Source organism: Argopecten irradians, chromosome 7 (genome assembly GCF_041381155.1).
Source record: "Argopecten irradians isolate NY chromosome 7, Ai_NY, whole genome shotgun sequence".
Lineage (NCBI taxonomy): Eukaryota > Metazoa > Mollusca > Bivalvia > Pectinida > Pectinidae > Argopecten > Argopecten irradians.
This window is the reverse complement of record NC_091140.1, coordinates 42439703-42455192: the sequence shown is the minus strand read 5'-3', so window position 1 is coordinate 42455192 and position 15490 is coordinate 42439703. Positions and strand designations below refer to the sequence as shown.

General features: G+C 34.7%; 1 protein-coding gene across 1 annotated transcript; it reads right to left on the bottom strand.

The window, feature by feature from the left end:
• Positions 1–6704: 6704 nt before the first annotated feature.
• LOC138328499 (uncharacterized) lies at positions 6705–9906 on the bottom strand. The gene has a single exon (XM_069275334.1). The coding sequence runs from the start codon at positions 9848–9850 to the stop codon at positions 8309–8311; it is 1542 nt and encodes a 513-aa protein (XP_069131435.1). The 5' UTR covers positions 9851–9906; the 3' UTR covers positions 6705–8308.
• Between the last annotated feature and the right edge of the window lie 5584 nt (positions 9907–15490).

The window sequence follows — 15490 nt, the reverse complement described above, 5'->3', positions numbered from 1 at the left end:
TGACGTTTTCAACGTTACGGAACGGTGATATATTATAACTATTTATAGCATATTGTGTCTTAAGCATTTCAGAACATCTATAAAGGAGGAGTGTTATTTTGGGCCTTCTGGTGGTCATGACCCATAAGCATTATTTTTTGTTTACAGATACTCGTGGATTAGGACATGATATGACATAGTATATGATTAAGGTCAGGACGGAGTCTCTTGTGAGTTATTGGGGGGAAGGATTAAACCGGAGGGGCAATTTTCTGTTTTGTCCAGATTTGTTGGGACCAAATGACATTTTAAAAACGATTTTTCATTATTTATAATGCATTCATATGTTGATTTTATTTTGGAAAATATGACTTAGTGTCAAAACATAGGTCACAATGACCTATTTTTGTAAAATGTCAATGATGTTAGATTAAAGTTCATCTGGTACCATAATATACCACAAACAAAATGTTATATATCATATTAGATTCCATTGAGCAATATATTTACATATTAGGTAAAGAATATTGTGGATGGGATGGGATTGGGAAGGGGGAGTATTTTTTTGAAATATTTTTTAAAACTTTAAAACACCAGTAAATGTATTTTTATGTTCAGAATTTAGATAAACTGGCTCAAATATTTCAATTTTTCACTAATGAATGACATTTGAGAGAATTATTTATATATAATACAATGCACATTTAAAACATTTACATAATTATTATGGTATTTCAAAATTTTATAGCAAAATATTTGAGCAAGTATATGACCCTTTGAACATAAGAAAAAGCATGCAGTGTTATTTTAAAATAAAAAAAATAAAGATTCCTTTCCCCCCCTGCTCCCCCTCCCCAATCCCATCTCATTCAAACTATTCTTGCCTAAGTTTATAATATGCAAAATATTGCTCAACGCAATCTAATATAATGTATATAACATTTTTTTCCGGTATATTATGACACCAAATGACCTTTGTTCTTGAATAATAGATATTTAACAAAATTAGGTCACTTTGACCTATTTGGATCACTACCTGTCGTGTCTCAGGATTTTCAAACTTCAAACTTTATTACTAGTCTCTTTACAAAATACACTGTGTAGAGAAACATATTAACAACATTCAACAAAATTAATGCAACATAGATGGAAGCAAATTATATATCTTTTGGTGAAATATACATGTGCATTGAACGGATCACTGCCTAAGATGGGATATTAAGATATACTTTATCTACAAATGAAATCTCAATATTTTGTGCGATTTATATGTAAATTTGTTTAATTTTTCTTTATACACAATACATATACCTATATTCATATTTTTCTGTAACAAGCTTTCTGCTCTTGTGATTTATATTTTATACTGAATTTATCTTATGTTGTAATCAGGGCATTAATGCAGACACATAGGGAAGAGGAGGGGGGTCAGGGAATGGAGTTGGATGAGGGAGTCATAAAAGGCCTTGGTTTATTTATAGGAGATTGGCAGGTCATTTCAATTAAGGTCAAGTAGTCAGGGCTAATGCCATTATTTTGTTCTGAATATCTAAGGGAGGGTGTTTATGCACGGGGATGTTGTTCAGCCTTGTGCTGTGAATAATTGCTTTAGGGTGTGGATAAGGAAGGGCAGTGATGTCAGAAAGGGAGTGGGGTCCTGCACGTGGTGTGGGTGTGTGTACATAATTTAGGGTATTAGAGATTAGGGGATCTAGCCTTTAACCAATCAGTAGAGGATACTTGCTTCAACAGTTCCCTTATTTAATCTTGGGCTGATTAGTCACATGACCAAGACAGTCAATTATGATTGGGCAAACCTTATGTGACAGGAATATTAGTTATCTGGGCTCTGGTCAATTTCATAATTCTTGGAACAGAGTCATTTGGGTATTATTGTCCCAGATCCTCCTAAAATTTATCTTTTTTGTTAATTATACCTTTAATTTTATTTCATTGTAATATGCTTTCTGAAGATACTTATCAACATATGTTAATATGTTACTCAACAAATTACAAACAACTGGTTGCAACCACAATTTTCACCACAAATTCAGATAATTGATAACTAATAAAAGTTATACCTATATATAAGATCTATCAATTAAACCAGAGGATTTAACTTGATACCGGCTGAGGTGTTATCCCTGGTAAATAAAGTTGTCCCTGGTAGTAAAAAAATCTTAACCTTATACCGGTGGGGACGCCCCAGGTAATTAAGGTCCCCGGTAGGAAAAATTGACTTCGTACCAGATGGGTCCGCCCCTGGTAAATAAGGTCACCCCTAAATGCATGGTAGAAGTCTACCTGCAATATTTCTAAAGTATAATCTGATACCAGATGGGTCATCCCTGGTAAATAAGGTTACATAACAGTTTAAAATTAAGGACAGAAGTCTACCTATATAACAAGTATATTTGTAGTCATAAGAATAACTCCCAAGAAGCCACATGTTAGGTTATTAGTTTAGATTGTAGGGTTTTATTTGTACATCTCATGGTAGGATTTTATTGCTTTTAAATTAGATAGATGTATCAGTAATAAAACAATTGGAATATAATCTTGCCTCATTGTATTATGTGTAAAGTAAAATAGAATCACCACTTTTAATAAACAAGTTCTGTATATTTTATATGTAGTCATTAACTCATTACACTCTGCGCCTCAGTGGCGGCCAAATCTAACAGTATTCAAAGAACGATGTATACGTTAATATTTTGAAAACGTGAAAGGACATCTTAATTCGAAATTTTTGTCCTTATGCAGTCTTGTAAATGCATTTTATACCTAGTTTTTTTAGTTTCATGGCCAAAAGGACGCAATTCGAGATGATCTTCGAGACCGGGCAGGATCGCATTTAACTTTGATGATCAAATTGTCAATTTCATGAGCCAATATCTCTGCCATTTTGTATCATTTGAACATACTTGATAGGCCTGCATCTCAGCATGCCAAATGCCAAATATCAGGTCGCTAGGACTCTTGGTTTAAATATATTTCAGTCTATTTAACCCCAGTGACCTTGAATGTAGATCAAGGTCATTCATTTGAAGAAACCTTAGCCCTTCATCTTAGCATGCCACAGGTCAAATATCAGGTCTCCAGGCCTCTCGCTTATTAAGAAGTCGTTTAAAGATTTCAAGCTTTCTGACCCCTGTGACCTTGAATTAAGATTAAGGTCTATGAAAAAGCATAAGTTCTGTAGACATTCGTCCTTGCAATGGCTATCCAAAATTTAAGCACGTATGTTAAGTATTAAAGGCGCTGAGACCTTGCACATTTTTGGCGGGAACCAGACAAAATCGTCATTTTCAAAGGGTTATATCTCCGCCATTTTGTATCAGATGACCTTGAAACTTGTCATTATACATTTCGGAGAGCATGCCCTTTCATATACAACTTTCAAATCTTTTCTGTGGCAATTTTCGTTTTTGACCTTTGTTTGACCCCGTAGCGAACTCTTGCCCTTGACTTTATCTCTGATAACATGTAATGCACAAAAAACGCGCTTTGTCAGAATCTACCTTAATGACTTAACGGGGATAGCGTATAGCAGACGGTAATGACGTTATGAACGTTTGTTCGAAAAAGTAGTTTGTTACGTCTATGACCTTGACCTTGAACATTTTTGTAAAACCTCGTACATTTCAAGATCCCATATACGTACATAACATGTCCAAAGTTGAGCTTCGTACTGTGTTCCGTTCGTGAGATTTCCTGCTAATAAAATTTGTGGAAATAAGAAAAAAAAAAGAAAAATGATAATAATAAGAAAAAACAGAACAATAACAAAAGGGATTTCCGTCCGTAAATGGAAATCCCTAACTAGATTTGATCGCGATCAAAACACGGGATTTCCACCCAGGTAATGATATAAGTAATGTTATCGAACAGACGATTGCTTTAATACTTTTTCCCTTCGCTTCAAGTCGAATAAATGAACGAACGGACGATCTCACTCAATTAATCAGAAAGCGTTTCTTACGAAAGTAGTCTGGTCCTAACGAAAAATAGATTTAAGGGAATCCCTTTTTGGACATAGCTAGATAGGTGAATGTATCGGAGCTTGCTGATTGGATATATTCAGGGTACATCAGTTAATGGTTAATGTGTGGGTCGGGCAATACATGTAGATGTAACATTTGCAGAATTTTGATAACTTAATCTAACCTGAATAGTAGCAAACGTTAACACGGTCATCTATCGGAATTGATTTGGTTCTGTAGTCTCAAAACGGCCGGTATTTTCCCAAAGTAGCACCGGTTGTGTTTAAACATCCGATGTCACAGGTGACAGCTCTGCCACACACATAAAAGATTTTAAACCTGTCAGTTATTGGGTTTGTGCATTGCCTTTTTTGTTGATTTGTTTGTTTGATTAAAATGTACGTCCTATTAAAAGCTAGGGTCACGCAAGGACGGCCTCCCACGTATGCGGTGTAGCAACACATATACCTGTATTTACGCAAACATGTGTACATTGTTCGTATGTACGTGTACATGTAGAACTTAAAACATCTCGAAAAATATTCAAGTTGGGTATAGGGAACTACCAACTAAATGAAAAACAAGACCTTCGAAATGGCCCCTAGGTATAAAAGATTGAGCCCAAGATAGAATTTTAACCCGGCCGCTGATAGACTGGCTAATTATGAATTTCAAAAGTAAAAATGTTTTCTGACAGGTTATTATTCCCAAATAACCATGATATGAATTTGGAAATTCAGATTGAGATTGAGGTTCAAAATATCAATTTTGATAATGAACACGTAAAAACATTAGAATTTCAGGATTTTTTAACGCAAAATGCGCCTGATTTCAATATAGCTACCCTGGTTGAAGGATCCAATTTTTGTTTCTATCTAGTGTTATATGAGAACCTAGACTTTAATTATAGAACACAGTAGCCAACTAAAATTTCTTTAATAATACATCACAAAACTTCAACAAACTTTATCACTGTGGTCTATGTAAAATTATTTAGTGGATTATTCTCTATACCAAACTACAATTGTGTCATGGACGTGAGGTTGGGTTGGGAAACTCGCTCTACATATCTTGATTCTGATTCTTCACACCTGCCATTTTGGAGAGCTATATTTCCACCATTTTTCTATATAACCCATTGAAATTCATAATGTTTGAGGACAAAAATTCATACAACATATTACAAAAAATTAACACTATACATGTAGGTTTAAAGCCGATTTTTGATGTCCTATATCTCCGCCATTTTGAATAATATAACCATGAAATTGGTCACTATATGTGTCTGAGAGCATTCTCTTTAACATCCAATTAAAAACATTTCTAGTTGAAATAACGAATAACGAATAACTGTCCAACTTTACCGTTGTAGTAATTAGTTACATTGGAACAGCTAAGTTAACTAACAAATGCTCAACATTATCAAATTAAATAACAATAATAAATAACCCGACTACTATTTCAATAAATGCGACGTTACAGCTATCACTACAGCGTATAGAGGTTCATTGTAAAGGGTTGGGGGTATTAAAATTAGTTATATACAGTGCCCCCTAATCAAGTAATAGTCCACATTGGAAACGACACTTTTTTCACTGATATTTAGTAATATATATAAATAACGTATATTCCTATTCGATATTTTCTTAAGTGAACCTCTTCAGAATCCACAATTATGATTAAATGATATTGAGCAACGAATTTTTAGTTCATGTATTATTAATGTACCAAGTATGTAAATGATTCTGAATCATCAATATAATTACAAAACAAACTTCCTTGTCGTGTGAGAAAGGAGACTGGAGCCTCAGGTAAATAACGTCAAGGAAAAAACTGATAGATGCGATTTAATTTCGTCATGGTATGGTGAACATGTTTGCACATTATAATATGCAGAATCTAGAAGGAACATAATACAATGATGTATACTCCATGGTAACGAATAGGATGTGAATGTCATCAAGGTGTAATTAATACGTTTTTAAGGAAATTGTATACATAATTCAATTATGTTTGTTGCACCGTTTTACAGTATCGTACAAGTCGGCAGTATCACGCCAACATTTTACTTATTTATCTTTATTTTTACTTCCGGTATTAAAACTCACTTGTACCGACACGTTTTAATAAACATCGGATAAGTCGAAAGTTTTCTAAGGTCCCGAATTTTTCTTCTCTTTATCTTACCGAATCTGTAAAGTACGGTTCATGCCTCGGGGGAATGAGTGTCTTTTCTTCATCAAACATAACTAGATCAAATCTGGGTTGATTAAAAAAATCCATTTGTCATAATGATTCAGATAACAACGTAAAACGTATTGATAAGCACATTACCGGTGCAATAAATATTCACTTACTTTTTTAGCGTCCTATTAATAGCTACGGACATACGAAGGACGTGGCATGTTCTGGAAACGGTTCAAAGACATAGTACCACGATAACGGTTCGTACAGGGCAACTGCCTCACATTATTTTCGAATTCGCAACCCAGAGGCACTAGTGGACTGATGAGACTTAAACCACTCAACTACCGCCACCCTTTCTTTCCCCGATAGATATGGCAGATCAATCTATAAATCAATAATGTCAACTGTTTACTAATTCCGCGAAGAATTACTATACAGGTGTTTGCGTATCCAGGGTTGCCTTCATGATACAGGTTATAAAAAATTAAAACAATCATAGGTCAATGTTAATTATTCTTTTATATTATAAAATAATCACAGATATCTTCATTGGCGACCTTCTTATTAGACTGGTCACTAGACTCTGGAATATAGAAAACATCACTAAAATTTGGCGTGATGATTTTTGTCATACTTCATGTATGATTTTAAGTTTCAAACTAGGGGAGATTATCTAGTAAAGAAATCTGCTTAGAAAGTCTTATTATGTATTTGCATATTACAGAGTTATCTGCCCTTGCGGGTAGGTATTGATTGTGACGTCATGTGTTTGTGAGCGTAACGTTATACTTTTCGAAGAAAACGACGTGAATTGTGCCGAAAAAATTATTGACGTAACAATCGAAATCTAACCGTAAGGGAGCTAACTCTGTAATATGATTTAAAGTTTCAAACCAGGAGGAGATAATCTAGTATAGAAATCTGCTGAGAATGTCACAACTTAGGGTCTTGTGGCAAGTCTACCTTTTTATTATCAATTCCATATTTTATTTACATTATGTTATGATAAATATTCATCGATATATACATTTACACGGAGAAACATACAGCATCTATTAATCACTATTCTTATGCAGATAAACACAAGCATTATCAAAAGCACAATTATTTTTCAAGAGAAATCATCACCCATTTAACTTTCGCTCCAAATGTGGCGGTATAGCTGTAAAATACACCTACAACACAGGGCGCATATGATATTATATTCTTAAAAGAAATTTTAAGACGCTTCTTCGCTTCAAACAGATTAAACCTACATGTATAGTGTTAATTTTCTTCAGTAACAAAAGTTACTAACTACACACTATAACTATCGTTGAAAGTTTGAGATTCTAATTTTACAAAAAATGTACATCAATATGAAAACATTACAAATGAGATATTTAAATTATATGTGTCTTATTTTTCATACTCATGAATCAAGATGAGGTTTTTTGTTATTAATTACCAAAAGTTACTAACAGAATATAAGTACTTTCAATGCATAGGTTTTAATTTTACAACTTCAAATAAGAGCTGAAAATGACTTTTGACATTTTATTTACATCAATAGTGAAGTGAAATGAGTACATACGGTCAAACCAAGAAGCCAAATTGTAGTCTACAACTTCATCTCACATTTTTACAGTATTATTAGAAATTGTTATGTGACTTCTCCATTTACATTTCCCGGCTAATTAATATTGAACTAGATACTGGCAGACTTCCTTTGCAGCTTCACAATTCCCTTTTCTCTTACAATTCCTTGCATGAGTTTGCAAAAGTTAAAAAAAAACTGCAACAGTCTCCGTCAACAACAGAAACAAGCTGTAAAATGCCTGGGTTTTGGCGGTCTCTTTGTAGTCACATCTATATCTCCCATGTGAGCCCTGGCGGATATTTAAAATACATTATACATATACATAATGAAAATAGATTTATTTTCGCGTGCGAGTCGATTATTTTGCGGGAAATAGGAAATCGCAAAAACAAATATCGCACCGAAATACATGTATATGTAAAGTGGAACAAAATATGTCTCGACCGCGAAATCAAATCGTTGCAAAAAACAATCTTACATGTATACGTGAAAACGCGAAATGAATTCGCCTCAAAAATCAGTTGGTTTACAGTGTAAACGATAAAATCCTTTCTCCTCATACGATGGTAAAAAGATATGCTTAAGGGTTGAATTTTTCATATGTCGTGTAATATTCCAAGAACGATGTGAACCTGTAGAAGACGGATACTGGCAGAAATATGTCAACCATTGCGCCCAACAATTCCTTTGTAAAATCGTTTTTTGGAAGTTGTCGTGTATTGGGATATTCAGATAAGAAAAAGCTATTTATGAACCAGAGAACAAAGTTACTTATCATGATAAAAATCAGTACCGACTCAAGGAGATGGATGTGAGAGCGATTGTTGGTCTTCCGGCAACGGTTTGAATACAGCAGAAACACAACTTGAATATAATCGTGGAAGAAACTGAGGACATTATTTGCAAACGTTATGTCTGCTGATATCTCATCAGCACCTATCGAAATGCAGATGTGACTCATGAATACTCCGAACGCTGAGAAGAGGTAAACATAATCAGCAGGCTTTAAACCTTTGGATGAATCATCAGGAGTACAATAATGTAACAAACAAAAGAACCCAACGAAGATTGCAAGGATCATCAGACCTTTTAACGTTAGTTCATATATATAAGTGGCTTTCTGCACTTCCGTCAAGTCGCCTTCGTCAAAAGCAAGGACAGCGTAGCACACAATGAGGCCCAGTCCGATAGCTATACTGAAAGCATAGGTAACCATCTGGCATAGCGTTCTGTTGTTGGCATACTGATGATCCGGGGTCGTCATGTTAACGAGAAGAGGTTGGGTTTCATCGTTTTGGTTTATGTCTGTGGTAGATCTTGAATCAGACTGGGAATTTTGTTTGGTCGGCCAAATATCAAGAAGTATAGTACAAGACATCAGGGTGAACTCAACGAAAGTTGGAGTCAAATAATGATGCAATGTGTTAGATATTTTGGTTACTGTACTGTTATCTTCTAGGCAGGACTTAAACGAGGTATCCTTTGTTGTTTCTTTTAAATACTGGACAGTACTTCCAATAAGATAAATGTATAAGATGACAGTCACGTTGGCAGCAAAAAGAAACGTCAGTGCATTGTTAATCGACGTTCTGTGTCGAAGTTTGTATGGCGAGAAATATGACATGAAAATAATGTCTACAAATACACCGATGATAAGAAAGATGTTGAAAATCAACAAAAGATTCCAATATAACCCGCCACCAGTGTTCAAACATTCAATTTGCTTTCCAACGAACAAAGTACAATATAACCCAGAAGATAAACCGAAAATCCACAAAAATACGACTTGAAGTTTCCACGAATTGGTTTTCCTTTCAGCTGCGACAACGCTCTCGAGGCCATGCCGCTTTACTTGGCATCCCAGGAAAAAGAAGATCGCTATTGATGAAATCAGTAACACTAGCAGAAGACCAATGGTCAATGCTAGTCGGATCTCTGCGTGTTTCGGCAAACCTCGGCTGATGGTGAATCCTATGACCAACGCACAGAAAATCAGAATCAGAACTCGAGACGATATAAAACAGTCATAATAGTGGGATCCATTCGGTCGTCTTCGGTAATTTCCGGCAGAAAACGGTAGAATGACCGTTGCCGTCAACAGTTTGCCACACGAAGAATCCATGATCTATGGGATATCTGTGTTTTACCAATCTGAAAAAAAATGATCTTATTAGAATTAACATTCCAAATATCTTAGGATTAATTACTGCTAACGCCACCTAGTAAAAATAAGGCACGGAATTACCATATAGCCGGTTATTTATCTCTCTCTCTCTCTCTCTCTCTCTCTCTCTCTCTCTCATTCTCTCTCTCTCTGAAAGCAGTTTAGGAGGACAAATACGACCAATCAAAGGCATGTAAAGACTTCCCATGAAGACTACAGAGATAGCGATGCCCAACTACATAGCCACACAGTCAACCACAGTGTACCGTTATTCGGCTCTTTGGATGTACATAAAGGGCTAGATTACCTGTTCTATTTGTTGCCTTCAGTTTTACTATGATATAGTCCAGGGGTGGATATAACAACAGTGATAGTAAACCTTGGAATATCGAGGATGTATAGATAGTAAAATCGAATGACAGAATGATATACCTATAAATGGTGAGACCTAAGCCATCAGAACTATGGTTGAGATATGTGTAAGACAGAATCTATAAATAGCATAAACAAGGTCACTAGAACAATAGTGAAACTCTTTGTAAGACAGAATAATACACCTGTAAATAGACACACCTGTTATATTGGCCAAATTTCAAAAGTTAAGATAAACAGACACAAAAATGACGATTTCTAATATCTTTAATTTCAGATAGCTTCATAGAGTATACAAAACTGATTCAATGTTAAATATAACTCATTGTCATGAGAAGGACATTCTGGTTGACCTGCAATGAGACAAATAACTAAATTTACTTTCTGTTTGGCAGGTTTTGAAAAGAAATACAAAAAACGTAGTTGTACCTAAATGACTGGCTGAATATCCAATTATACAACTATGCTATTTGACGTACTATTGGTTAGTATGATGTGTCATTATTACACGAATTCTTTCAAATTGTGTTCATTACCTACCATTCGATCATTCTGTTTATATTAAAAAAGTTATCTATAAGTGATCGCGATCGGGTTATCTCAGTCGAGGGCTTAGCTTTTGTTAGCCGAGGTTGGGATGTTACAGCACTTAGCCCGAGAAAAATCACGTAAGATACCAGATAACATCGGTTAGGGAATATGATTGCGTTACTGAAATTGCATCCGTACTTTTTGCTATAATGAAAAAAAGAGTATTTTTTATGAAACAAATACTAAGTGGGAAATACAATGTCAATACAATGTTAATATCATAACAATGAACCTGAACTGTTGATAATTATCATTAGATGAACATTTGAAATCCAGTATTAATATTTACCATTATGCATTTAAAGATTAAATTCACATTGATCTAGTAACTGGAATTGAAACATTCTGCTCCAGTAAGATAGCACTATAAAAAGGACAATAATTCCTCTATCATAAAGAGTCATGACACCAACACACCACAGTCTCCCAAAATACGCACGAATTACACACACACACACACACACACACACACAACAATCACCCGCAATACTCGGATGCTCGTCCTTAATTAAATACTTATGGCTGTTATAGGGATACTTACATATATACAATATAATATGTACGTATTGGAAGGGAAGCGAACATTATTCTTAAAATATTTCATATTTTCGTTTTTTGAATATTGAATTAAAAATAAACCCATACTATTGTAATTTGCATGCTAGAAGTACAATAGCGTGTCAATAAACATAACATGATCTTTGGAAGGCTACCCGCTCAATCGAATACGCACGATCATTGCGTGACCGTCGTGTAAATTGTCCCGATGTTAGAGTGTGTTCTGTGTAATGGCGGGATATCGAACAGATAGACTGATATAAACTACAACAATGATGAAGATGAAAGAATAGTGAAACCCAGCATTAATTGTTCCATGACTACGAGAACTATTAGCTGACTGTCTACGGTGATCGGTGACCAAAGAACTTTCTATTTCTAATCCTTTGTCAAATGGCGGCATAGGATTCCAATATAACTTCCGGAACGAATCCAGATGAATGTTCGCTGGTAGATGGATCCAAATGACCTTGCGTGACTATTAATATTAGGACTACCAGATCACTTCACTGATCATCTTAAATAGTTATATTTTAAATCAAACCATTGTTCCCCCGTCCATAAATTTAAATCTAAATATGTATTATAAACATTGGTCTCGAAAGACATACCGACATATTAATACTGTTATTTGTATTATTAATTCACGGTATATGGCGAGCGATGACGAAGATTTGACATTTTGATTCCATACTTTTGTCATAGAGCATGCTATCCGTAGGTAGGAAAAGTAATAAGTATCACATTAAATGTGTGGCTACTGTATAGCTGTTAAGGTAGCTTCATACTTTAGGGAAACCAATGTATTTTTTTTCTAACAGGTCTTATTTTCTTGCATTTTATTGCAGATTTCAAATCTTTTAAGAAAAATGGATGTTCTCGAACTACTTTTTGAGATATTTGAGCTTGATATATACCATCTGTGCAAATTTGCAGGCCGAAGAAGAACAATACAAAAAAATATGTTTTCTGTAATATTTGGGTGGATGAGTCTCGATCCTGTTGATTTTTGGTCCTTAATTTCTAATGATAGGATAATATACAAAACTATTGTATTTTTATAAATGCCAACTAATTTTCGTTATTTCCATGGACCGTTTCTATACGTAAAAATCAATGAATAAGCAAAAAAGGAAATGAAAATCCATGTCAATTTCACATTTTTTGTATATGATATGCCTGAGGTAATATTTTCCATTGATATAATATAAAAACACGGGGCCCTCGATAAAATTTTTACAATTTTGTAAGCTTGAAGTTTGTTACTCGCAACCCTACACCCATTTCATCCATTGCTAAGATGGGTAATATTTGACTATTTTTGGAAAATCATGCAGCAAAAAATATTCCACATCAGTCCATATGTTTTTGTGATATTATATCTGGTTTATGTCTGTTTGTTTTTGTGATTTTTTCCGTGTTTTAAGGAAATCCGTATGCGATTTTTTAGAATTCCGGAATTTCAATCCGGACGGGTCCCTTCTTATCATTTATTGCGACGAACGTTACTTCCGGTGTTTGAAAATCCATTGCCATTTACGACAGGGACCGAAAAACTTCAGAGATATCTTCAAATTTTCATTCATTGCTTTTATTTTATTTATTTTATGATTTTAAACATTCGATATAATATGAAGGCAATTTTGATCTATTGAAAAAATATCCAAGTGGAATGTCGTAGCGTCTCGGAAACCATTCTGGAAATCAAAACAACCTCAGCAGCTTCCGGTAAAGCGTCATAACATAATTTTAGGCAAAGCCTATCTGAGAGCCCAGCAGTTAATCCATTCTTTCTTTTGTTGTTTTTAACTGTGTTACTAAATAGAAATATGCAAGGTAAATAAAGGACTTCCAACGGCGAAAGAGTAATCTCTCCTCAGTCTTATCGATGTTGACATTTTGTTTTGTTTTTGTTGCTTATTAATTGTGTGCCCTGACTAACTGTACTGCTAGAAACCTTTTATAGAATTATTAATTATCAGAATCATAGCCTCGTTGAATTACTAGCATTGAGTTTATTGCAAGAAAACAATATTGAACACAGGATACTTCTACTTTCACTTCTACAAAAATACGTGATTGACGCTACAAACAATATATCAACGTCATTCTCTGTCGCCAGGCGAAAAAAATTCCGAATGAACTGCTCTCATAAAACGACTTTTCAGTTAAGATGCAGGACAAAATGTAATTGTTAGATTCAGGTAAAAATAAATTGGGATGTTTATCTTTCACCAATGTTTTCATTTTTAAATTTTCCAATTATAATTTGTTTGTAATCACTCGAGAGTGTGATTTTGGAAACTGTCTTGCACAATGCTGAATATTGTTTTGACTTCCGGTTGCCGGTTTACGAGAAAGTTTTCCAACACTACATATATTGAATGATTTACATAGAATAACGTTACCGAGACACCTCTATCACAGGAGATCGCTGCTCTCTCTATGAATACGGGGGTTTCGAGATCCCAAAACGACGTGGGTAAAGTTCTATTTACCGTTAATTGGTCCAATCTTCCGGTGATTATGACGTCGTTATTTGACGTGATTTTTGTGAAGTCATTATCACCGGAAGGTGGGACTTATCGACGGTAAATAGTACCCCATTGGGGCGGTTTTCAAAAGTATGGACCTACCTTTATATAAGCGGGATTTTTTATTTACTTAATTCGTGAATTCGGAAAACGCATGAAACGTAAAGCCTCGCAAAAATTGTCAAAACCATTACATATCGCATCATATCACACTATGACACATTCCAAGGACCGCAAAGGAAATTCGCGAAATTAAATCTCCGCGAAAAGGTTCCACACTGTAAATCGCCAAATTTTACACACACGAAATTTTACTACACAGTAAATCAAAACCTTGAAAAGTTTACACCTACATTTTCTCCTTGTATAAAACACTTGAATGAAAGACTTATACTGAATTTTAACATGATATTTTGTATTCTTAGGCAAAAAAGAACTACTGTATATGTCTGTTTAGAGTTACTCAACCGACCCTAATTTTTAACCCCGACCGTCCCACTTTTCTACGAAATAAAATTAAAAAGTCGGGATATCGATCTCAGACTCCGGTTCCAGCCATTATTTTAGAGTGAAAGACACAAAAAAAATCCTCCAGACCTACCGACGCTATTATTTGCCAATGTAACCCTAAACAGACATATTGTTTTTTTCGCCTAATCATTCACTGTTGGTACGCGGTGAGCGGAGGATTTGGCTTTATTTTTTTTCTAGATAATTATCAAAGAGATGTGTGACTAGGTCTAATTTTGAGTTCATTAGCATCTGCTTATATAGGCGGTACAGACAAAAATGAAACATATACACATAATAAAGGTTATGAAAGGGTAAGGGGAGGTAACTCCCTGAAGAGGAAAGACGAGTGCAAGCATGTGCAATAACTGAAATAATACATTGTACTGTAAAATTGTGAAGTGAGAGTTTATATAATTGCATGGTTTCTTGCTTTGATCCTATGTACTCATTTTACTGCATACTATATTTTTGGCGATACTGCAAAAATTCATTTTGAGATAGGCTTTGTCATTTAAGCATTGATGTCACTACTTGTTGTGCTGAATAACATATTGACAGCTTTTCATAATTTGCCAGTGTGAAGATCATCATGGTTCATGGTATTTTTGATTTACCGCCGATGTATTTTGTGAATATCAAAATAAGTTGGCAAGCTAAAATGCTTTTAGTGTACATGTGACTTAGAAGTAATAAAACTAACAAAATATCAGTTTCAGTCTTGAATTATGATGGATTCACCCTATCTGTCTGTCTGTCTGTCGACCGTCAATTTTTTCGGACAATTCCTCCTAAATTTCAAATTTACTAGATCAGTTTCAATGAAACTTCAAAGTAATGTTGGGGGCCATCTATAAATGTGCAAGATGGTTTTTGGTTGCCATGGTAGCCAGGTCACTATACATATTTTTTTTGTAAATGCCCAATAACTCATGAACCGTTTAATTGTTGTTGTATTTTAAATCTTGTTTAAGTGAAGCAACATATGGGTGCCTACTATCTCCTGGTTAAATAATGTTAAATAAACTTCCGA

What these genes read in the sequence shown, in the direction of transcription:
- LOC138328499 (XM_069275334.1), bottom strand. Translation starts at nt 9,850, where the DNA reads ATGGATTCTTCGTGTGGCAAACTGTTGACGGCAACGGTCATTCTACCG.